The sequence below is a fragment of the Alnus glutinosa genome, chromosome 4 (assembly GCF_958979055.1).
Source record: "Alnus glutinosa chromosome 4, dhAlnGlut1.1, whole genome shotgun sequence".
Lineage (NCBI taxonomy): Eukaryota > Viridiplantae > Streptophyta > Magnoliopsida > Fagales > Betulaceae > Alnus > Alnus glutinosa.
Window position 1 is genome coordinate 28490814 of NC_084889.1, and position 26333 is coordinate 28517146.

The 26333-nt window shown below is 33.7% G+C and overlaps 2 protein-coding genes across 2 annotated transcripts; one reads left to right on the top strand and one right to left on the bottom strand.

Annotated features, from left to right (window-relative positions):
• Positions 1 to 7644: 7644 nt before the first annotated feature.
• LOC133865467 (homeobox protein knotted-1-like 1) lies at positions 7645 to 13514 on the top strand. Its single transcript, XM_062301879.1, has 3 exons — positions 7645 to 8054; positions 8379 to 8489; positions 13214 to 13514. Exons 1-3 carry the CDS (start codon positions 7836 to 7838, stop codon positions 13373 to 13375), a joined length of 492 nt encoding a protein of 163 aa, XP_062157863.1. The 5' UTR covers positions 7645 to 7835; the 3' UTR covers positions 13376 to 13514.
• Positions 13515 to 15336: 1822 nt separating this feature from the next.
• LOC133866870 (dihydropyrimidine dehydrogenase (NADP(+)), chloroplastic) lies at positions 15337 to 22203 on the bottom strand. Its single transcript, XM_062303525.1, has 7 exons — positions 21729 to 22203; positions 18508 to 18771; positions 18243 to 18413; positions 17100 to 17212; positions 16821 to 17007; positions 15753 to 15862; positions 15337 to 15645 (listed from the first exon to the last, which is right to left on the bottom strand). The coding sequence occupies exons 1-7, from the start codon at positions 21999 to 22001 to the stop codon at positions 15489 to 15491; spliced, it is 1275 nt and encodes a 424-aa protein (XP_062159509.1). The 5' UTR covers positions 22002 to 22203; the 3' UTR covers positions 15337 to 15488.
• Positions 22204 to 26333: the final 4130 nt, after the last annotated feature.

A 26333-nucleotide genomic window follows, 5' to 3' on the forward strand; every position in this document is an offset into this window, starting at 1 on the left:
AGGGTCGTAGCGCGTAATTCTAAAAAAAATTTCATATCACTTTTGTATTCTTCTAAAAATGATGTGATTTTTAAAATCACCATTTAAATGGACTTATAACATTACTCGGATTATAGCTAGTCCGTAGTTAAGCGTGAGTTCTCTGCAAATAAACAGCTTGAATCATGGGATTGACTGAGTCTTTTCTTTATCACCTTAACACCCTCCCATACAAAATCCTTCCAGGCTTCCACTGTATATAACAGGAAAAATCCTTCCATACAAGAACACTTTGTTGGTCCTTCACGAACAGCTCTACCTTTGTATTGTTTGGTTTTGTTAGGTGATTTGTGTTCATCCCTAAAAAAGAAAAAAGAGAAATGTCTTTGTATATGAGAAATATAATTTGGAAATTTAACTACTTCAAATCTAACCTAAACATTAATATTATGTTAGATTCAGACCAATCCAATAGGATTGTACAAGTGATTGCGGTTACAATTATTCCCTCAACAACAATCGCAATCGGTTTATGCAATTATTCATTTTTAAATAACTGCAACCGCTGAGCTGGTTAACGGTTAACCGCAACCTGCGGTTAATGAAGGCCGATTATTAACTAGTAACCGTTTTTCATAAAAATTCAAAACACCTTTCTTTTAGCCATAAATTGTTTCACTATTTCAGTTATTTTTTTAATTAACTTAATTTAATGAATTGCAGGCTATGACCTAATGCCCATTTTAAATGTTCTTGAACCTCACCGTTGGGACCTAATGCCTAAGACCCTTCCTAAGACTCAACACATTCTACCGCAATACAAAAACCAAATACCAGTCTGTTATGCCCCCCACCAAAGCTTGCCTAAATCTTTTTACCCAATGCCTAAGAAGCTACTGCAGCTATCATTAATATGATTAATTGAGGTCTTGCCAAGTTTCCAAAAGAAACATCTAAGAGAAACAACAAAACAAATGAGTAAAAAAATGAGCAAATAATTGTAATAGTGCATATTTTATCTTCTTTAACAAAGGAAAAGGTAATAGTAATAATAAAAATAAATAAATAAGTGAGAAGATAGAAAGAGAGGCAAATGCGGCGTGAACTTAAGGAGTTCAAAAAAGAAGAAAAGAAATCTACGCACACCGCATGGTTTTAGCCTTTAGGTTTTAAGTATTATTATTTGGGATTTGATTCATACACAACACCATCACAACAACCCCTTACATGAGGGTGGGCCCCAGTGTGTGGGGTCTACCCTCATGTGAGGGGTTGTTGTGTGGTTATTGTGTTGGTGTTGTAAATTTAACATTTTTCTTATTATTTTGTACGCGCGCCCGCGCGCGCACACACACACACACACATATATATATATATATATATATATATATATATATATATATATATATATATATTATAAACCGATTACCCGGTTATTAACCGCTTTTGTCAATCCCTATAATCAGTAACCTAACCGTAACCAGCCTAGGATGTTATCTAATTATTCAGTTGTAGTTATTTGCGGTAATGTAGTTAGCGGTTAATAACTATCCCACAGCCACTTGTACACTCCTACAATCCAAGGTAGAAGTGGATATTGGGTGAATGTCAACTAGTTTAGCTATTAACATTTGTCTTTGTAAAAAAAAAAAAAAAAAAAAAAAAAAAAAAAAAAACCTCTACTAAGGTCACATTTGATACATAGAAATGGGTCTATGAATGGAATTAATAACTATTTCGTCATTTGGTATGCTTATTGTTCCTGAGAATAACCATTCTACAGGAATGGCTATTCAACGTTTTGAGGAATAGACCTGAATTTTTTTTCCAAAAAACCGATTATGTTTTTATTATTATTTCTTTAAAAAAAAAAAAAAAAATACTATTACCATGGTGGCCGATCACCCCCACCCCAACCAGAATCAAAATTCCTATTGTATAACTATCATAAGTGCTTACTAATTAGATCCAAATGACTAATTTGAATCCTATTGTGTAACTATCATAAGTGCTTACTAATTAGATGCAAATGACTCATTTGAATCCACATCGAGAGTAGCTTTCAATGCTTTCCTCATAAATTAGTTTTCTCACTGATGTGATTGTTAGCGTATCAATAATAAAATAAATCACTCGCAATAGAACAAATTTTTGTAGGATATGGTCTATGTGAGAGTGTCGAACCTCAAAAACTGTGGGTTGTTAAGTTATTGAAATTAACTTTAATCTAATTCAGAAAAGATATTTGGTTTTGGTTTTTTAATTGAAACTAAATAAAAACATAAAAGTAAGATAGTATGGAGAAGTTATTGGAGATTGATTTCATCACTAACCTCATAATAATGATAAATTGCATTTAACACGGAAATTTCACTTACATGAATGATATGACTCGTGTGTATTTGTCAAGCACCCAACAATGTCGTCAAGAAATTTCTTTTATTAAGAAATAATAATAACACATCTTCGGTTGGCATGGATCGTCAACCTAACCACTAAGATACGGTACGATCCGTCTTCCCTATGAATGAACTATCACATCTCTTAATTAGCATACATGTAATCAAGGAATAAGCATAACTCATCTTTCAGCAACACATGAATTGTTGTACCTAAATTAAATTAACTTAGGCGTAAAGCAATTCATTCTTCCTAAGCATGACCTATCAAACTCTCTTAATTTTGTGTCTATTAAATCCGTTGTAAAACCATCATTCATATAATCACAGAAAATACGAAGGTTGAGTTCAATTTATTTAAACAATTTTCTAAGACAAGATAAGATGTTTATCAAAATTAATATAAACATTAAAGCATAATGTCAAGATTAAACAACCATCATTCATGTTCATAGAATTTCTAAAGAAAAACACAATTACACCATAATTACTTGGAAATGACTACATCAATACCCTACAGATGAATTAGCCGCTCATGGAGTTGCTGGAAATCGTCTTTGTCAAAGAGAAATCCATTCCACGAAGCTGCTGAAACTTTAAAGCACTCTTCTCCCTAAAACTAGCCACTAATTCTATTGATTCATATTCTTTATTGTAGCATATCCTTAAATGATGAATTATAGGTCTATTTTTATAGAGTACAAGAGTAATCCTAGTCTACTTTGTGGTCTTCTATGACTTCTAGTCCAAGTAGGAGAAGGAAAAACTCTTTTCTTTTCTGATTTTGCCTTGTTGTCAGCGTTTGACGCGTGACTGCGTTCAATCCCATTTAGAACTGCACTCGAGCTCACGTTGTGCTCGAGCCAATCCCCTGAAGTGCGCTCGAGCATATGATGTTTTGAGTAATGCACTCAAGCTCATTGTAAATTGAGGGCGCGAGCTCATTATATAAGCTGAGGGATGTGCTCGAGCCTAGGTAAGCTGCACTCGAGTCCTTTGCCTTGCAGAATGCTGAATTTTGTTTTTGCTGCTTTTGAAACTTAAAAACCAAATAAGTACTTGTGTTTTTCCTTTAACATAAAAACAATGTAAAACATCATATCATAACTAAACTAAAGGCCTAACATAAGCAAGTTAAGGGGCTTGAATATGCAATATTAATTCAATGCTCATCACTCATTCTCCCTACGATACCTTCCTTTGCCTCCTTAGTGAGCGCCAAAGGAAGAGGAATGGACCTTGCCTTCTTCCTCCTCCCATCCCCCTTTCCTTCATCTGCTTTTCCTTTTTTCTACTTTCTCTTTGTTTTCTTGTTGGTTATCAAGATGGATCTGTGATTCTCCACTCTCCACCACAACCTTCCTCAATCACCACCTCCGCCATTGGCCTTCTTCTCACTCCTTTGTTTCTCTTCTACAAAGATTGAAACCCACATAGTCTTTTGGGTTGTCAAATCTGGTTTCTCAACCCAAATATGCTACCCACCCTCTACCTCTATCTCCGATACCCCCCCCCCCCCCCCCCCAATCGGCCTTCTCCTCATTCCTCTTTTTCTCTTCTACAAATATTGAAACTCACACGCTCTTTTGGGTTGTCAGATTTGGTTTTCTCAACCCAAATATACTACCCACCCTTTACCTCTTTCTCCGACCCCCCCCCCCCCCCCACGCGGGAGCCCCCCCAAATGTCTTCCTTGGCCTCCCTTCCACCTCTATCACTCCTTCTCCCCCAAGCATCAAGCATGGGTGTCACACGCCTCCCTACCAACTCCCCTCATCATCTAAGTTATAGATTTATAGTAGTTGTGGTTATTTCTATCTTTTACGATGGTCTCCCTTGTTATTCAAGCCCTTTGTTTTGCTGTAGAAACAAAAATAAATGATGTCCCTTGAGCTTCATCTGCTAGGCACCCCTTCAGTGGAATATCAGGTTGAAGGCCTTCTTCAACGGCTCCAAACCTAGTTTATACGGTACTCTTCATCCTGCTGCGGTCTCCAAGTCACATTGTTTTCATTGCAATAGCAAGCAAACTTGCTCTTGGTATGTCTTAACAACCGCCTCTCATTGTTAAAACATTGATTAAATTTACATCTTTCTATCAGCTTAAACTTTTGGGATAAGTGGTGGTTTAACATAGTATAAGAGCCAAAAGTTCTGAGTTCAAACCTTGTCTTATTCGTTTATCTCCAATTTTAATTAAATATTCCATGTGTTAAACGTTACCTATTAAAAAATAGTTTGAGCCTACACGTGAGGAGAAGTGTTAAAGTATTGATTAACTGATTAAATTTACCTATTCCTATCAATTTAAGCTTTTGGATTAAATGGTAGTTTAACATGATATCAGAGCCAAAGGTCCTGAGTTCGAACATTGACTCTGTCATTCAGTACTTCATTTCAATTATATTTCACATGTTGAGCGTCACCTATTAAAAGGTATTTTGAACCCACACGTTAGGGAGAGTATTGAAATATTAATTAAGTAATTAAATTTATCTTTTCTTATCAGCTTAAACTTTTAAAAAAAGTGATAATTTAATACTCACGACCGCCTTTCTCTTTGATTTGTATCCATGAACTGATGGCCCAGGCCAAAATTTTGTCCATTTCTAATTATTTGTTTGTATTTTATATTAGTACTATATTTTTTTTATTTAAACTTTATTTGTTAGAGAGTTCACTCCTCTTATTTTTAATTTCCTTTTAACATTTTTCCTCTATCGATTAGGGAAAAAAAAAATTGCAAATGACTCTTTATATATCCTACTCCTCGTAATCAACAAATTTTGGGAAAAACATCCCAATTTACGTCCTAGGCTCCTAGCTGGTCTAGCTCCTAGGTAGTAGGTTCAGTTTGGAAGGGTTGTAGCTTTTTCATAACATAAGAACGACAAGTTCTTCAGTTGACGTCATGCATGGCCCACAAAGATCTGCAGGTAAAATTTATTTATTATATGTCGTCATTCACGAAATTTAATAATTAACTACGTACGTACTGAAAGCTCTTATACACTATTAGATTCCGTTACTTTTTTCTTTTTCTTTTTCTTTTTTCTGTTTTTTTTTTATTATTTTATCATATTTACACAAAGAGGAGAAGGATAATTCAAACTAGTGACCTCCACTTCATGAAGCGTAGTCTCCAGTCGATTGAGCTATCCCTTGAGGACGATTCCATTACTTTTTATTTGTAAGTGATGCTATTTTTTATATTTATTTTTAATCATACTTATAATGTTTTAAAGTAGTATGTTTTAAGTGAATTTTCATGTCAACTATTTTAAAAAAAAAAATTACTTAGAACAAATCACGTTAATTGATAAAAAATAACTAAGTACAATAAATAAATATAAAGAGTAACATTACTCTTTATTTATATTGGAGAGAATTTTTTGAAAATTATTAATTACACTTGTTAGAACATCCATGCCTATGCTTTAAAATCTTTTTTAAAGAAATTATTAAAAAAAAAAAAAAAAAATCTATCTTAAATTTACCTTACAACCGACTTTGGTTCATTCTTCGTATTAAAGAAAATGTTACGTGCAGTGAATATGAAGCTAGGATCATTGAAGATCAGGGTCGGCTCGATAATTAGAGATATATATTAGATAATATTGACTAACATTTTTATCGTAATTGAAGCTTTAAACGCATTTTTTTTTATAAAAAGGGTTTTGATTGTATGCTACTGTTTAAGGGCTAGATTCTTCCATCGAATACTAAATAAATTTTTATTTTCCTAGCTAAGCTAGCTAGTTTTTTTACAAGCAATTAATTGATAGCCCCTTAAGCATTCACAAGATGGAGCAACTCTTTAAAATTTCTCTGAATTTATCTATAAAATTATATTGATTTAATTAGCTAATCACTTTTTAAAGCTATTAAATAACAAACTCGATCTCTTAATGTTTCTCTATTTTAAATAAATACTATTTTCTTATTGATAAAGTAATTAACCATCAAAAACATTCAATGCGTTGAATTCAAATCAAGCCAAACGTTTTCAAGCATTCAATTCATGCAAAAAATAATATTAAAAAATTATAACATTCACTTTTATTGCTCTTTAAAGATAAAGAGTGTTATTGACAAATGTTAAAATTAATATTTGATAAAGAGCTTGTTAAATTGTAGCTTTTGTAGATTTGTTAAAAATTTAAAGAAAAACCAAATATAAAGAGCTCATTGGGATTGGTCCGATCGATTACCCATGTCAAAATTAAACCTACCTTCTTTTCTTTTTCTTTTCTATTTTTATGTTCTTTTGGGTAAAATAAAAGCATGAAATTTAGCAAATAAAAGCTTTTTTTTTTTCTTTTTTTTAGAACTTCTCTTAAGGATACCGAATTTTCACCCTTTTTGAAAAAAAATACATGAACTTCAAAACGTCTCAATTTAGGATATCTATTTTTTGGAAAGTCTCAATTAGAGATGCTCCTTAGGGTTTTCCGTTAAATCAATCCTATCAAAATTCGCAAAATACCCTTCCCTTTTTTTAAGAAAAATAAAAATAAAAATTGTTAGGATTTAAGTGTTGGTTAAAATTTAACGGGATTTGCAAAAATAACCATGCCTGAATATTTGAAAATTTTGATAAATTTTTTTAAAAATAAATAAACACATAAGCATTTTAAGAATTTTGATAGGATTTAACTAAAAATCCTAACAGTTGACCCCTAATTATGACATTTTAAAATTCAGATATCTTCCATCTTTTAAAAATAGTGAAATTTCAGTACTTTTAAGTTAACTTATCCCCTTTTTTTTTTTTCTTTTTTTTCTATTCAAAATGGCAAAATGCGGATAATTGTAATGATTTTATTAGTTTGGGTTTGCAGTAACTTCTTCAAGTCCAATAATGCTAACTCTTTGAAGAGTTGAAGTACGAGTACAGTACTTACTCATTTCACAAAGTTCCACGCTAGCTAGCTTTGCTACTCGATCATCAAACAGAGCATCGATCAGATGTAACCACGTAAACACAATCCCATATATTGCGTAGAAGTGTCATATTAATAAGAATGAACAGTTATAGAAACATTCTGTCCCACCATGTGAAAAAACCCAGGTATAGAATAATATTTACCCATTATGAACAGTTTCGAATTTGGATCTTGTGCCTGAAAAAAGTGAGAGAATGACTAGTAAAATGGGAAAGATAAAGACAGGAAGGGGACTGAATAAATGGAGGGTGTTGTACTAACAAAGCTTCCCGTCGATCGAGAAACCCCTCGAACCGTTGCTTTCGGGCATGTAAAAAGACAGAAAAAAAGAGTGCAAGTAAAAAGTCCATCCCACCTCCATTAGTGTTTTGACTGATACCATTCACTCAACTATGTCTTGCATGCATGGGTCAATCCAATGGTCACTTCCAAAAATGGGAGCGTCTGTCTTTCCCACTGCTGTACTAAATTAATTTAATTTCCGCACTTTATTTTGGGGAGCAAATTTGGTATGAGCGACGTGTTACACCAGAGGTTAATTCGGAAATTAATAATGGAGGTATTGAGGAACTGTAAGGAGAAAGAAGAAGAAGAAGAAGAAGAAGAAGAGAAGGAAGCAGAAGAAGAAGAAGAAGAAGAAGAAGTAGGCGAGGATGAGATCCTCAAGAGAAGAATCTCCACCCATCCTTCCTACGGCTTGTTGGTTGAGGCTCACTTGGGCTGTTTGAAGGTCTTCTCTCTGTCTCTCTTTCTTTTAAAATGAAAATCTCTGAATGTGAAAACTCCTTAAACTTCGGGATCTCTCAATATTTACTACTTTTTTCTTTGAATTACTTTTTTGAAGAAATATTGGGGTATTAGCATCAGGCTATGAGATCAATGTTTTTTTTTTTTTCGTTGACACAAACAATTCTCTTTTGAGGGTTTGCATGAATTCCTTGGCTCATGTTATGCATTAACGTGCTATCCTTGAAGGGATTCATTTGAAGCATGCATGGTGATGCATAAATAACCCTTTTTTCTTTGTCATTATTTATGTACTTTTTTTCTTCAGGTTGGTGAGAATGGGGAAATATTGGAGAGTTATCACACTAGAGATCAGAAGCAACAAGAAAACAGTCCCAGCGTAGGCATGGCTAGTCGATCTGAGCTAGATCAGTTCATGGTATGTCCCAATTACTCCCATTAATTGCTTAGCCACAATCTCTCTCTCTCTCTCTCTCTCTCTCTCTCTCTCTCTCTCTCTCTCTCTCTCTCTCTCTCTCTCTCTCTCTCTCTCTCTCGCACACACACACTAGATACCTTGACATACGAAGATCGGGAGTAGAGTTTTCATGGTTAATAAGATTACATTTCACCATTTGCTTTGTTCACATGATCTAAGGTTGATGAAAGCAATATCTTTTTGAAAAGAACAAGACCAAGGGATTATAATATGCGTAGCAATATCTTTTTTGTCCAACTCTTTTGTGCGATGACTTTGTTACAAAATTGCTGCAAACCTAAGTTATATATGGGGTAGCTGCCAAAAAAGTCTCTCTTGATGTGTATTTTGGGCGGCTGCTCTTGAAATACTCATATATGGATTTTGGCCGAATATTATATATTTCTATATAGGCCTTTTAAGTCGGCTAGGTAGAAGCCATTCAGTTAAAAACAATTTCCTGTTAGGAGAAGAAAAAATCATGTAAAAGCACAACACCCAATAACCACTACCAAAAGAGGCACACAAAAAAACACAATGCAGTGTGGCATAGGGGGTCGCAAAACATTATACTACTAGCTAGTTCAAATGGGAATACTACTCGTTCGAACGGGATCGTGAAGAAATGAAATAAACTTAACAATGAGTTTCTCGTTCGAACGGGTCACTTACTCTCATTCGAACTTAACTAGGGTTTCACATCTTTTTAAGGTGTTTCATAGTTTTTCTAAGCGGTGCGTTTGAACTGAGTTAGGAAGAGCTTTGGAACGAGATATTCTACCAAGTCATTCTAAATCTCGTTTGAACTTAAACTTAAAATGAGCTATTATGTTCAGCTTTTCTATCTTCTTTTTATAGCCTGTATTCACTTGGTAAACATTGAAATTAGCAAACCTTCATGAAACATAACTTTGTAGGCATTTGAGTCAGCTTTCCAACGTACACCACCATAAGATGTCAAAATCACGAGATATGACATTTTTACCAAGACTGGTCTGATGAATAAGTGCATCATACTCCCCAAGTTGGAAAGAATTCGTTCTCGAATTCTGATGGTCCATGCCTTGATCCTTCAAATTCCCCATCAATCCCTTCCATAACATCCTCTCAAGGGCAAAACAAGTTGATACCCAAAAAGACATGATTAGTGGACCTTGAATCCATGCACACACCGGGAACCCGTGGGATTCACTACCAAACATGATTCAACTAAGAAGGTAGATGTTATACCCGGACGTTTGAATGCTAGAAACTTGGAGCACTTTCTTTTCCAGTGCCCTGCTTCACTACAATGGAAACACTTTCCGCTTGGCTTGACCTTTGATCTCTTCCCAGCTTTATTCACTCCCTCGGCAACTCCGTTGCCAGTTTGCTTGGCGCACTTCTTTTTCCAGCCTTTTAGCTTGGAAGAAGAAACCTATGCCATATTCACAGAAGTCTTGGCTTTTAGGATGGCTTCCGCTGTGATGAGTTCATTCATTAGTTCAGACAAACTATAGTCCTTTTTTGCCCACCTAAGATTCACTTCCTTTAGCCATCTTTACTTTAAGCAAAGCTCTCATCATGTCTGACCTAGCAGCATGACTTTACTTACCAAACATCTTTAGACTAGTCATTATGTCTGAAGTGAGTGAAAGATCCTGCATTTGATGTTGGATTACATTTGACACAAAGGCCAAGATGTAGCACTTAATCATATTATTGGACTTTTACCATCGATCATATCTCTGCTTTTCCTCTTGAGAGGCATCCAAGACTGGAAACTTCAGCAACTACGCATAGAACGGATAAAAGAAGAACATGCCTGAAGTTTAACAAACTTCGATCTAAGCCATGTTTTCTATGAAGTCTCACTCTGATATCAATTTTAGGCGTTATAACATAAATTTATAGCGGAAGAAACCCAAGGATAGCATCAAGAGAACATGGCTAAGATCATGTAAAACGAAAAATAAATAAATAAAAATAAAGCCATGAAGAAGCTGACATTGCAATTCAGCCACAACTAGGATTAGGAGGCTGATTTGATTTCTTCTTCTTTTTCTCATTATTCACGACTAGAGTTGGAATTTTGAGACCTCCAAACTTTCTCTCCAATATCTAATTAGAGATCAAGAGTATAGGCTCTCAAGTTGTGTGCATCTAATGCCTAAACAAGCTCCTTATTTATAGGCTCTTGCAACCTATTAGAAATCGTTAGGAAATTACTAAACCTACACCAAATACACGGCCAGGTTAAGGATGCATGTGCATTAGGTCAAAACCCATTATGGGTAATCAGTTTGGAAAGGGACCTGGAGGGAAAATAAAAACTAGCTCCAATAGGCTTAGAATACTAGTCATCTCATGATTTGTCCTATGTTACTATTAATTAAAATTTATTCAATTAAAAAATTGTAATTACATTCTAGTATTTTATTTTTGATTATTCAAATACTCCCAATGACACTTCATATCTTACATTTGACCTCTCCACGAAAAAATCTATGGTGAATTCAAGTCATACTAAATGTCATTTTAATTCACTACCTTGTGATCCTTCTTGAGTACCCAATTTAATCTCATGATTATTTTCGTAATTGTGAAATCTCATTTCACTTTCTTAAGAATAATCATTTCCATTAAATATATCTCAAAGGAATATTTCATGTCGCTTTGATTAAATCAAAAGATTATGGATTCCATCTTAAAGAGTGGTATTCCCACAATGATACATGCAACACACTGAGTTTTTTACAATTAAAGATCTCTCTTAAATGTATCAAAGTGACATCCACTTTACATTTGAGTTCACAATCTTCTCAGGATTGAAAGCTAATGTTATAAGTAGTTGTGAGTTCAAGTTATTCTTTTGATAGTGTTATAAAATAATAACAACTCGCATGGACCGTTCAATGCATTATATCTGCACCAACACATCAATCAGAAGTCTTTACTTCACATAATCAAGATAGATCATCATGATTAATGTGTTATAGTCTTATCAAATGGAATATGTAATTCTTTTGCTGACTACGAACAACAGTTTATAAGTTATAAGGTTTATGACTTAGATTTTATATGTCATAATCTCATTATTCACACCTAATTAAGTCAAATTCAATATAACTATGGACTTAATTACATGCATCGATAAAAAATAAAAAAAAAAAAAAAAAAAAAAAAAAAAAAAAAAATTAGTGCAAGCTTGTAAACAGTAATATGCCCAATGTTCACTAAATAAATCAGCAAATAAACAATTTTATTTAATAAAACTAAATCACTACCAAAATAATTGAACTTTGGGACATAAACCCTAATATATGCTGGCCTTAGGAACATTAATTCAAGGCATTGTATTTTTTACTTGGGGTTCGACTGACTTTGGTAGTTGGGCCCTCAATAATTGGGTACGTCATTGACTAATACCATTATTGCTTATTCATAACAAAGTACAAGATCCACAAAAGAAATACCAAAGGAACTAAGTTAAAATAAATAAATAAATAAAAAATGTTTGATATTAAATATTTTCCTAATCTTTCTGCACCTAAGGCTCCCTAATTTATAAAAGGCTTTTTATATTATATTATATTATATATATATATATATAGAAGTAGTAGTAGTTGTTGTTGGAGCATGTTTAACTTCTTAAAACATTCCAAAATAAAGCATGACCCACTTTGCTTTTGTATTTCTTTGTCCCCTTGCTTATTAGTTATCTCTTTTATTTCTTTGATATTTGATATTTGATATTTTATACTTACTACATATCATACGCCATTGATTTTTTGGTCGTTGTTACGTGTTCCGATTGCTTATCATCACCATGTTGTTGGTTTTAGTGCACAACTAATTAAATTCTAGTTACAATCTAACTATCTTACAAGAAAGATAAAATGGACTGGTCATATTACCTATTGAAAATAATATATTAACAAAACTTGAAATGAAAATTTGATTAGTAATTTTATATCTCAAAAATCTAGAAGAATAATTTAAAATTAATATTTTTAATATTTAGTATAAGAATTTATTATAATAATATTTTAAAATGAAAAAATAAAATGCCCCATCTTTACATTTTGATTTAGATCTCAATTTTCATTGAGCCGCTTATATATATATATATAAATTTCTTATAAATTGGGTGGTAGGATTAATTCATCCAACCTAGTCTCTAAAAATGGCATGAATCTCTTGAGCATATTAGAAGTACATGTTATTTTTTTTTAAAAGAAAATATGCTTATTATATGTTAAAAGACACATGGCACTTAAGAGACTGAATTTGAGAAATTTTCCTACAACTGAGTTTGTAAAAAATTTATGTCATTAATTTTAACTTGTTTGGACGATGACTATCAAGGATGCAGAGGAGGGTCGGGAGATGGCCGGAAACGAAGAGACCGACACCTTTTACCGAATTTCTTATGAAGCTTTCTCTCTACACTAACATGAAACTATCGAATCATCTGGTGTATTTTAATGAATAATCATTGTATAATATATTGTGTTGCGTGGTAATAAATCCACAAAAACATGATTTTAGGTTTAGGACTTACACTCTACCCCAGTGATGACTTCTCGATCTCTATTAATTGCATGCATGCAGTACTTTTCACTTTCTTTTTGTCATATATACATATATACGTGGGTTAATTTACTGATAATTAACTTGTGGTTTGGACTAAAATGATCGAGAAGGAAGCATATTGCTTAGCATTACGCAAGCTGAAAGAAGCAATGGAGGAACCTCAACAAAAATCCATGGCGTTCATCAATAACATGCATTCACAACTTAAGGAGCTCACAAGCACTCATCCGGTACCTGCTGATCACCACCCTGCCACCACTTCTGCTGAATAAATTAATGCCCACTAGCTTCTTTGGCATGATTTAGTACTAAGACAAGAATTAGCATCGATCAAGACTAGATGATCATATATCATTAGAATTAATCTATACCATTTTCCTCAACATGTTTTTATTTTCATGACTCTAGCTAGCTAGCTCCTTATATTATATGGCCTGAACTTCATTATCTTGTTGACCTAATTAACAAGTAGCTGTTTCATAAATGACTATTGTCGTTAGGAATGCATGCATGTCTCTTGCTGCAAAAATATGAATTAAATAATTAAATTCATCTGTTTCTATTAATTTAAGTTTTTGAAATAAGTGGTGGTTTAACATGGTATCAGAATAGAAGTCATGAGTTCAAATCATGTCTACATAATTCACCTCCTATTTCAATTAAATATTTCATGTGTTGGGCCTCACTTATTAAGTGAGAGTTTGAGTCTGCACATGAGACTTTAAACTTTTGGGATAAATGATAATTTAACTCTATTATTTTTTAACCATCCGGTTATAGTTAATTTGTAGCAAGTTGCTTGTCACTTTCTTTCTTATAGACTCTTCAATTTTATAGGACCTTTCGAGGAACATTACTTTAGCCAAGATAAAAAAAAGCTTTGAATATTGTTTTTGTTCAAGTAAGACATTGTTGAAATATTAATTAAATTATTAAATTAATTATTTTTTATTAGTTTAAACTTTTAATATAATTAGTTATTTAAAACTACATCAAAGCAAGAGGCTTTGAGTTAATTGAATGCGAGAATTACTTAAAAATCACATGATGAGATCCATGTGTACTATAAAGTAAATGAACTCCATTCTTAATTTTGGTGCAAAAATAGGTTTAAATCTACCCACTGTATACCCTGTCAATACGATTTTAAGAACTTTGGTTTACCACATTGGCTTAGAAATTATTGCCAAAAACAAAAGATTCCAATTCCATAAAAATTCATAGTCATGTCATTTTTGGGGCTTATATATTATGCAGTAAATTGTGCCATAGCAAATAAAAATCAACACTATCCATCCAAAGACTCAACCAAATGAAATGTTTGATTGACCAACATGCATGCAGTTCACATAGAAAAAGGCATCTCCCAAGTTAAAAGGGTTAGATGAAAAAAATTGGGTATTTTTTATAATGGTATTAAAAAGTGTTTTTTGAATTTATTTTGAAAAAAATGTATTGATATAACATAAAAGATAAAAGTGTTTTTATGTGAAGTCCACATTTGAAAAAGCACTTTGTGTTTTGAATTGTTTTTTAATGAGTTTTGACAAACGAGACCTTTGGGTATGTTTGGTAACGCACCACAAATTATTTTCCCTTATTTTCACTTCTCTAAAAAATAATCAATTTCAAAACATTTCAACTTTTTTTTCACTTTTTATTTCACATCAATAATTTTTTATTACTATTCAAATAAAAAGAAATTCATTACAATACAAAACATTTTTACTTTTTCATACAAATTATTTCTACTTTAAATCACATCAATCACTTCTTACTACTACGAGTAATGCTACATATTACCCTTGTGTCTCCCGTTTGTCCCTCCATAATTAATGCGGCTCTTAAAATCACCATTGGATCAAAATCCAATAGTTGTCTATCATAAATTTAATGATAATTTTAAGAGCCACATCAATTTTAGAAATACAAAAGAGAGACACAAAAGTGATATGCAACATTAATCTACTACCACTAAAAAAAAAAAATCAGCTTAGCAATCTTTACCAAACGCACCCTCTATTACGTTAACAGTGGTAAGTTGCAGCCGAACCATATAACTTATTTATTTTCTTTAACTGTATTTACATTTTTTTGTACTTCAACATTGAACTGATTACTATGTAATACGACTCTGGCACCATTCTTCATTCATCATATACTTTTGAACTATAAACACTTCTGAGAAAAGTTGTTCGCTCATCATATGCTTTTGAACAATAAACAACATATATGTGAGAAAAGTTCTTACATTAGCAAGTCAATTATTCATTCATATAGTGCAGTTCTTTTCTCAAATCTAAAGAAAAGAAGGCCAGGCACCATTTATTTATTATTAATCATCCAAGGGAGAAGGCTTTTGGTCTGCTATATATATACAAAAATTCAGTTAGAAACCATGCTCTCACTCTCTTTCACAAAGCCATCTCCAGTCCAATCTTTGTCAGACTGTAAACCTTTCCTTATAGCTTTCCTCTGTTTAATAGCTTCTTGTTGCCTCTGTACCAAATCCGTGTGAGTTGTAAAATACTGAAGAGAAACCCTGGGAAACCACCAAAAAAACATGAAAATGAGTAAATTGAGTAAATTTCCATGTCCCAGAAGTTGTTTTATTCATAAAATTTGCCCTGAACTGAAGTGCATATATACCCCCTGAAATCTTCTATCGACGAGAAATTGTGTACTTTCATAAAATCCTTCAGCTCAGCACATAGCTTCTTCACAAGGCCATAACCGTGCATCATAACCCCAGTACAGACCTACAAATAAAAGTTGATGATCTCATAGGATTTTCTTTAAGGAATCTGTTCCATGATCTAATATAATAATTAAAAAATAAAAAATAAAAAGAGAGAGAGAGAGAAAGTAACTTCTTCAGAACAGAAATGTCTAGTGCCCCCATTCATTGACTTAAAAGTGCAGCAGATCCTATGCATGTAGTGCTAACAATTTTTGTGAATCCGAGACAAACCCAACACGAAATTAACGGATTAAGGTTGAGAGGTCTGACTCATTTAATTAAATTGGTCGGGTTATGGTTAACCTATATACTCTTATACCCATATCTTAACACAACCTAAACCCAACACGTGAACATGAATTAGAACCCATAAATTTGCATGCACTAGTTTTTGGTGACCATCAAGGGTATCTTTGAAATTACATGTTAGATCTCTACGATTAAACTATTGTGAGAGAAAAAGAAACTCCTGTGCTTTTACTGAGCTCTCCAAACTGCAACTAGATTTACAACTGCTTAAAACATTTAAGCCAGTTCTTCCTCTTGCAACATGATAATTTAAGTTTGCCATAAAGGTGAAAAATCTTATTTATTCATTATTGTTACAATCACAGTTCAAATTTTAGCTTCCTCCAATGTTAGTTACGTTAAAGCAATGATAAGAGCAACTCTGACATAGTTTTTTTAATATTTGCATAAATTATAAACAATGTTTAGCATGGACATGCCAGATTTCAAAGACACTAACACCAATTTTCAAGTTCCTAAAGTGTAGATCCATGATTTCCAAAAGAAAAAAGGAATCATTACGTCTATACAAGTCTAAAACAAGTATGGGCAAAAAAAAAAACCATTTGCATGGTAAATTACACTATGAGCATCATGTCAAATTGGGAGAGCTCTTCCAAACATATGGTTATTGGATGCAATGAAATTTATTTTTTATATAAAGAAACAATGGCGATATTTCCCCGTACCTGAACAGTATCTGCTCCAAGAAGAATGAATTCCGCAGCATCACCACCCGTCTCAACACCTCCAATACCAGAAAGCGAGAAGTCCTTATCACCAAATTCTGACTTCATCATTTTTGCAATACTCATCACTTTTGCAAGAGCAATAGGATGAACTGCCTTTGAAGAGTAGCCCCCAGGAGTTGAGTATCTGTTAACAAAATTTAAGCACATGAATTTTCTTATGGCAAATGATTTAAGTCAATGCAAAAGTGTCATATTGCTCAATTTGAGATTGCAAACCCCTCAACACAAGGCTCTGGATGTAAGGTGTCGAGATTTATTCCCATTACACTCATGATTGTGTTAATAGCAGCTATCCCCTCGCATCCTGATCTAAGAGCAACCCTAGCTGGCTGTATACAGAAGCAGGATTGATATCACTCGAGTAAGAAACCAACCAAAACTGTAAATGAAAGTAAATAATACACATTTTGTGACATGAATCTAGAAGAAAACAGAGAGAGAATATGAAAATGAAGGAAAAGAGGTTTTTTTTTTTTTTTTTTTTTGGTAGTACATTTTGTTCAGTTCATTTATTTTTATGTACTCCTAAGAAAAGAGCAAGACAAAATGTGCAGAATGATGCTTCATTCCTAGGGGAAAAAGGAGAAAACATTGAGGTTTTGAGATTGGACTTACAAATTCATAATCTTTAACAAGCCTTATTATTAAATTATGGCCTGGTCAAATTTCATCTCTAAGCAAAAGGATGTGCCTGGCCTCAAAATTTGCTCACCAGTACAACAGATTTTCATTTTATTTCAGGCCATAGAATCTGTTCCAGTGAAGGGTAATAGTTCTTCTTTTTTTAATGCATATAATGTAATTGTGGTTTGAAACATCAATTTAACTTGGCAGTTGTTTCTGTAATTATAGATACAATATTGTTTAAGAAATAATAAGAAAAACCGGTTTTCAACAGTTAATCCTTCTTTGTCACTGATTCATACTATACCAAAATAACTCTTAGAGAATGGCTCTTTCAAAAGCTTATACAATTTCATTAAAGATGTAAAACAGAAAGCAGACTAGTAATTAGTTAGATAAGGAAGACTCGTCATTAAATCATCCAAAATGACAGTTTCCTGATCCAAGCATTTGCAGCTGCACTGAAGGAATGCAATAAATGTTTCAATATCCAACAGCAACTACTGCATAAATGCTTGTACCAGTGGTAAAGATTCATGGATCAGGCACAATATTTAGTTCAAAATGATTGAGAGAGAGCTATACAGGCCAAAGATATTGGCCACAAATTTGCACATCATTCAAAAGATGAGATGTACAAACAAGATCCCCATGCATCAAATATGTGCTACCTTCTTCACACGTGCACCTTGGGAGATAACTAGGGGAACAAAAAAATTAAAATAGCAACCCAACCTGTGTTATATCAGTGATGTTAGGAGTCATCTTCGCCCAAACAGGAACTGTAGCTTTCGCATTTATCCATCCACAAACCTCTTCTAAAAGGGCACAATCTTGCCCAACTGCAGCACCCATTTTGCGCTCTGGCATACCATGGGGACATGAGAAATTGATTTCTAAGGCATCCTAAAGAAAAATGACGGAAATTTTAGATGACAAAAGCTTTTACATGAAAGAAGTATCTATCACAGTAGAAAATTAGGCAATGACTGTAGCTTACAATTCCAGTTTGCTCAACTCTGTCAATAAGTTCCTCCCAAGCAGCTTTGTCATACTCCTCCATAATTGAAGCAATGAGAATCCTGTCCGGATACTCTTCTTTTAATTGCTTGAATTCTTTCAACATAATTTCAAGAGGCCGATCGCTTATGAGTTCTATGTTCTCCCACCCAATAATCTGTCCTTTGGCTGAGCCATTTGCTCCTGCTCGTAGACGGGCATACCGAGGGGTCACATTTATAACTTTGGCAGCATCTAGTGACACCTAGCAAACAAATAAATTAAGATCTATGGCTACATTTTTTCAAAAGGAAAAATCAACATCACAGTTCAGATTCATTGAAGGAAAAAAAAAAAAGAAGTAAAGATTACACATCACCACTTCACATTGAGCATGACATTGGTAATAAGTAACTTAGATTTTTCCCAAAATACATGCAATTTCTCCTAAAGCTTTTGAAGTTTTAGCATCAAGTTACAAAACATCCCTTAGGAGATAAAACATCAAGCATATATTACTCAACCAGACACTTTCATCGTTATCCTTTAATTTTAATTTGTATTAGTTGTACCTATCTGAACTATTTGAAAGTTGCTACAAGTATCACATTTTAAAGTTCTACTCAAGTTAGGGCTATATTTTCTTCTACCACAAAGTCCTTTGAAAACAGCACCAATGAAGTCATGTTTGGCCTTCCCTATTTTCTGGAGTCTCAATTGAATACCCCACAACTTATTGGTGCAATCAATCAGTCTTCCAAGACTTGCCTAAGATTAGCTTCTTATCATCAAACTAATGTCTATAAGAAAAAAGTTTGTTATCTTTCAGATATTCATTATATTGGGTTAAACATCCTTAAAGTGGGGAATATTGAAGAGGGCATGACCCAAAACCTTAAAGCAGGATAGACCATGTAGCTGCTTTTACAGGACAGCAGCTACTAGCTTGTATCCCGTGCTTTGCAATGGTTTTTAAAATCTATATTAATTTTTTATGAACTTTAAACCTTTTAGTTTTTAAGTGTATTATACTATTCTTAGAGCACTTCTTTTTATATATATATATATAATGAAAGAAGATCCTAACTACCAAAAAAAAAAAAAAAAACAAAAACAAAAGAAAGAAAGAAAAGAAAAAGATCTAGCAGCTGATAGAAAGATTCTGTAATTGGTGAACAATTCAGAGTTGAATAAAAAGAACCTTACAGCACCTCTTAAGAGACAAAAACCTTTTCCATCAAGCCAAACCACCCCTAGACCCCCTCTACATCATATGACAACCTTATATTCCAAATTCATGGTTCTAAATTCAAAACACCCTATGCGAACGAGTCTTAGTAAAGTGGTATGGGATAAGCATAAAGTGAATATTAAGTTTTTAGTGTTGGCAAATTCAATGTCAAAACATGCATTGATGAAGCCTTAGGTTTAGAGTTGAGTTGAGATCGAAATGCAGTTGAAGAGACATACCTACTCCTAGTTTAATTCTTCTCATTCAAACCACAGAAAAGCCTATGGCCATCAAAGTTTTGGGTTGAAGTAGAAGACGTTCTTTCATGAAGGTTATCCATATGGAAGAAGGCCAAAGATTTTGGAGCCACTGCGGTGGAAGCAGAACGTGTCGTTTGTCAAGGTTGTAAGATTGGATCTTCAGAGTTACGAAGGTTTTGCAAGTAAGAACAATTTGTAACATAAGTCTATAGTTGATGTCTTTGGGATTAGGCGGTTAGCTAGCCCTCAGAGTGATTTTACTTTTGAAGAGTTCTTCAAAAAAATTTCACTTTGTCACCAAATCTGTGTTAATTTATTTTCTGTTTATCTTGATTGTAGTGACAATATCGCTGGTGATTAAATTAAAAATTGTTTTGTTTTTCGTAAATTTGATTAATAACAACTTGGGGTCTAAATCCGGGATTTCAAGAAATATAAGATATTTGATAAAACCACATTGGGGGCCTATTTCTCTATTTATTTCAAGTTATTGAAATTTAAAGAAAAAGCATCAATGTCAATGCAATCTTCCCAATCAAAACAAACTTTAAGGTAAAAACAAATGTAATAAAGATCGTAATTGTCAAATGAGAAAGATTGCTTGTTTGACCTCTCTCAACCTTCATTCTTTGTACTGCAACAAGGGACTAATTGAAGCCTAATAGCCTAGAATACCCTGCACCTTGCACATTCTCCACATCCATTACAGCATCCCAAATATTATGCTTTACAATTTATTTCGAATTTTAAGAGACTTCAAATAATCTTTTTGTTTTAAATGGCCTCAATTACATCTATAACCATCACCTACGTCATAGTCACCACTGCAATCATAATTTATGCACCCAACAAATAAACTTAGGTTTCTTTGCAACTCCACCTACAACGTGTTATTGGAAACTTAAGGGAAACCCTTCGGCCCATTTAATTCCTAATCAGCACAGGATCAAAATTGTACTCAAGAAGATAGTCAAATAGATAGGAATTAGAGTACACCCAGCTGCAACCCATGTTGTCACTAAGGGTGATCAAGACCTGGCAGGCAATCTCCAGGTTCAGGTTCCGTACTAAGCCAGCAATGGAAGGATGCAAAGTGCATTTTGAAAATGGATCATCGTGTTCATTTTGAAATACATGTGGTGCAGAACCCAAATCAAGAAACTGAATACAGAACATACTTCCGGTAATAGCATTGAGTGCTTGAAATTAGGAAGAGAAAGAAGTTTCAACTTATAGGCTACTAATCAAATCGTCATGATTCAGCTTCTCAATTTGCAAATGTCACATCACTGGTCTAAGAGAACTCATTTCAAGGTAAGCAAGAAATTCTTACAAGGTTGATTACACGGACTCAGGCTGTGTGAGTTTTGAAAAAGTTGGCAACAAAGATAATTTGGATAACAATCCGCTGAACTTCCAACTTTGCACTCAATAAATTCAGCGGGCTATGAAGACAATATACCTACTACTTTATTTGCCAACATGTTCACAGCAGCTCTTGGCATCGCTATTATTAACTAATTTGAGGAATTCCCCCGAAGTGTCTAAGCCAAAAAAACATTAAAAGTTTGCGAAATTCAAATGATTTATACTTCATTTCATATATTCTTCCGACATATATACATCACTACAACTCGAAGTTGAAATTCTTTCTTCTTTTTCCTTACATTTTCTCAGCAACCACACAGAGAACAGAGATGACACCAAACACAGCAGAGCAAAAAGACTTACAGTTTTGGCAATCACAGCACCCCAGCCCTCTTCAAAGGCCCTCTTCATGACGGTGTAGTTAGTCCCCGGTGGACCCGACCCGATAACGAACGGGTTAGGCATGCGCAACCCATTGACAGTCACGCCAAGATCGGGCTCAGCCTGAGCCTCCGACGACGCAAACACCTTGAACCCAACTCTCCCGGGCCGAGCCCAGCTCGTTCTCGGGCGAGTCCTGGCGAACTCGGGCACCGAGTTCTTGCTCCTGAGATGAGTCAAACTAAGAGACGCCATGGATCAAAAGCTCTCGGAGAAATCTTGCGCTGAAGCTGGAAGAATTATAAAGAAGAAGAACAAGGAGATGAAGATTGGTTGAATCTGAGTTGTAATATTCTTTGGGATCTGAGAGAACGTGGAATTATTGAAACCGTTTGCGTCTTCAAGCATTTGGGTTTGATTAATCAGAGCTGAAATGTTTGAATATTTTACTCCGAAGATCATATTGCATCTGGATAACGAGTTTCCGTTTGGATTTAAAATACTAATTAAATTTATTTTTTTTATTAATTTTTAAAATAATTAATAATTAATATAATATGAGAAAAGGAACAAGGTTCCTGCAAAATTGAAAATTCTCCAAAAGTATGAGTTGGAATCTTACTTTATACTTTACACTTAATTCATTCAATATTTTAAGTGGTTTGTATTAGTGATTAGTGTTAAAACATTAATTAAATAATAATAAAAATAATGATAATGTTATATACCATATTGTAGGACAAAAAAATGGTACATAGCAACCTTTGAATTTTTTTTTTTTTTTTAAACAATAATTTATTCAATAGTTAGTTTAGTCTGTCACGTCAATATTATGAGATAAATATATAGTGTTTAGCATTAATTATTAAATAATTAATTTTAAATTTTAAAATTATTAATGATTTAACTTGGGCTTCATTAAGAAATTGAGAAGCAAGTGACCCTGCAATTGATTAGAGGGGACGGAGTTTTGGTATTAGAGGAAGATAAATGCTTTTTTATATTCTAGCGTTCATCTTATGTACATCTTTACTGAATTGACATGTTTCATTCACATTTCTCTTGGTATTATTGGATGGAGGATAAAATCCGGCGGATTAAAGACAAACAACGGTTTTTTTTTTTAAGGATATACACAATTTAATCATTAAATATGTAGAATTTACTTATAAATATTAAGTATTCAACGATTAATTTGAAGAAAAAAAAATGTATGAAAGATATAAACCAAGATGTACATGCAGAGATGCATTAGAATTGCTTCCATACTCTCTTTTTCATATGATGGATCTGACGCGTATGAGAAGTCTGAAGAGGTGTAGAAACAATTATTGGAGGTGTAAAAATAATTATTCCATTAATCCAGCTGATAACATTAGGACAAAATGGGAATCCGATCCTCTTTATTCTAAATGAAATTGATACTATTTATTTTATAATCATGATTTAAAGTTGATACTTTTAATGATATATATATATATATATATATATAATTTTATATTATTTAATTTTTTAAAAGACGTATCAACATTGACTTCATATACATCATTAGATGCATCAACTTTAAATCCTAACATTTCATTTAAAACTCATGAATCTTATTCCGACAAAATGAAATTAAAGGATGTGATTGAAATAGTTATTTGTAGAGGAGGTAGCTCTTAAAACTTTACAGCATTTCTAGTGAGTAGGCCTTTTCGTTAATTAATTGGATCATCAGCTATTTATTTCCCCATCAGTTGCATCTTATTTCCATGTTCGGCCAATTTAACTAATCAGGCATCGAGGATATGATTTTTTTTTAGATAAGGATCCTTTCAAATTATCTGTTCGAATTTAAGAAAATTTGAACAAATAATTGTGATAGACCACTTATAAAACTCACCTGACCAAATAAGTGGTTAGACAACTCTCGAAAGAGCTGTTTAATCCAAGGGGAGTGATTCCCACATAACTCCTCTCACATTGTATAGGTCTCATACATGTGGGACCCATACAATGTGTGAGGATAAATGATTTTTCTACATTACATTACCCTACATCAATCCTACACTAAAACACATAGAGTGTGGGACCTATGCAAGTGGGTCCCATATATGTGGGTCTCACACATAATGTGTCTTGATGTAGGATTGGAGAAATGTTAGAGGTACTTACAAACTGACATAGCATTTATCTGGCATTTTATTAATTAAAAAACTCATTTATTAAAACTCAAAGGGATCTGGCTAGTTGATTTCAAAAAAAAAAAAAGTGATCCGACCGGGTTTTAGGCGACCAACACAAACACAGGCCCCGACCGAATCTATGTGCATCCTTTTCATCCAGACCCCGACCACCCACCACCGACGAGCTTTGACTGAGACAGTGACTGAGACGACGATAGAGACGGCGCAGAGATCCGGAAACCTATGTCGGCGAGACGACGACAGAGATCGGGGAAGAGGATCTGGAGGCTCGTTGGGAAGCCGAAGGAGGCACAATGCAACTAAGGAAGAGATCCGGACCCCAACCCAACAAAGCCACACCGGCGTGGGTGGTTTCCGGCCAAATCTCCTAGTTCATACAACATCGTTGGTGAATCACGATCTTCAAGTTTGCATGCTGCGACGTCGCCTGAAACCGTCGGGATCTAGGTCTGGAAACCTTCATCACCGGGCATTCGGGATTGTTGGGACCCAAACCCCGACGGTTTTCCCGACCCAGACGTCGACGGTGGTCCAGGGCTGATCGGGATTGCTGAGACGTCGCTGGTTTTTTAATTTGATCAAAAACCAATCTTACGTGAAATTTATGTGTCTAAATTTTTTAAATGATAAAATGCCACATGGGCTCCACATCAGTTTGTAAGCTTCATTTTGTAAAGGTTTGTAAGTACCCCTAACATTTCTCGTAGGATTGATGTAGCTAGGGTAATGTGATGTAGGAATAGAAAATGTTTCTTGCACAACAACCATACACAACTCTACTCACATTGGTGGGACTCATGTGAGTGTGACCTACCACATAGGTCACATTCCATGTGAGTAGAGTTGTGTAATTGTTGTATATAATTGTTGTGCAATAATCACCTCTATGTAAGAATAACACATTTCATATAAGAGAGAATTGTGTGGGAGTTGTAAGTCTACCCCGTTGGCATCTTGGCTGGCAAATGTACTCATTTTTCTTCTTCTTTAGGTCAAGAACTTCGTTGACCAATCCTTGGGCCAATTGGCCCATTTCCTACCAACTATTATAGAGAATATGATAGAAATATGGATCCTATTTAGATCCACATAACCCAACTATTATATGGCTCCTATTAGATCCATTTCAGCTTCTTACCTTCAGTGTCCTCGGTTGTTTTGCTTGTTATTTGTTTTTTTTTTTTTTTTTTCTTCTTCTTGTAATTTTGTTTGTTACTAATGTGTCTCATCTTTACTCATTAAAAAAAATAAAAAATAAAAAAGCTCCGGCTAAACTAATCAGCTACTCTCCAGTTCAATGGATCCAAATGCCATCCTTTTATCCCCACCTGGCAAAGTCTCACATAACATTTGGTGTATGAAAATGAATTTTTTTTTTTTTTTTTTTTTTTTTTTTTTGAGGACCACGACACATAAGTTTTGGAGAATAACATGATGGTGTAAGGAATTACTTATGTCCACCTGTCCCAATTCTCTTATAAATATGGCTCATTTGTGTTGTAAATATCATTAAAAAAAAAAAAAAAAAAAAAAAAAGCAAAATATATATAGCTCTACCGGGCTCTTTTCTAATAATAGACGTAGGCGTCTAATACTGAACCATAATAAAATCTTTGTTTCTCTTTTCTCTGCTTCCACTTTTTTCTCCTATTTTACATTACATCACAAGACTTTACAGATGTCATATTTTGCTCTAGTTTGAAGGAAATTATCTAGGAGTAATGTTATATATCACCCTTTTATTTTTTTTTGTCCCCTTAAAATTGATGTGACTCTTAAAATTACCATTAGATCAAAATTTAATAGTGATTTATCATAAATTTAATAGTAATTTTAACATCAATTTTAAAAAAATAATATTAAAAAAAAAGACATAAAAGTAATATGTAGTATTATTCCTCATCCAGACATGTCATAAGCCTAAGAATTAGTATTTATATTAATTAACATGATGAAAGCAACTAATTATTGCCCCTGAGATGAGTCAAACTAAGAGACGCCATGGATCAAAAGCTCTCGGAGAAATCTTGCGCTGAAGCTGGAAGAATTATTAAGATCGATCGAAGAAGAACAAGGAGGTGGAGATTGGTTGAATCTGAGTTGTAATATTCTTTGGGATCTGAGAGAACGTGGAATTATTGAAACCGTTTGCGTCTTCAAGCATTTGGGTTTGATTAATCAGAGCTGAAAGGTTTGAATATTTTATTCCCAAGATCATATTGCATCTGGATAACGAGTTTCCGTTTGGATTTAAAATACTAATTAAATTTATTTTTTATTAGTTTTTAAAATAATTAATAATTAATATAATATGAGAACAAATAGCCTTGTTTGGTAAGGTAAGGAAAATTTTAGTAGTGGGAGTTGGAAGTGATAGATGTGATGTAAAGTAAAAAGA

Bases quoted from the DNA above. Each gene is read 5' to 3' on its own strand.
- LOC133865467 (XM_062301879.1), top strand. From the start codon at position 7,836: ATGAGCGACGTGTTACACCAGAGGTTAATTCGGAAATTAATAATGGAG. The intron at 8,055-8,378 runs GTCTTCTCTCTG...TTTTTTCTTCAG, and splicing joins CTCACTTGGGCTGTTTGAAG to GTTGGTGAGAATGGGGAAAT. The intron at 8,490-13,213 runs GTATGTCCCAAT...ATGATCGAGAAG, and splicing joins CTGAGCTAGATCAGTTCATG to GAAGCATATTGCTTAGCATT.
- LOC133866870 (XM_062303525.1), bottom strand. From the start codon at position 22,001: ATGGCGTCTCTTAGTTTGACTCATCTCAGGAGCAAGAACTCGGTGCCC. The intron at 17,213-18,242 runs GTTGGGTTGCTA...TTCTGTATACAG, and splicing joins ACATCACTGATATAACACAG to CCAGCTAGGGTTGCTCTTAG. The intron at 15,646-15,752 runs GTATATATGCAC...GTGGTTTCCCAG, and splicing joins TCGATAGAAGATTTCAGGGG to GGTTTCTCTTCAGTATTTTA.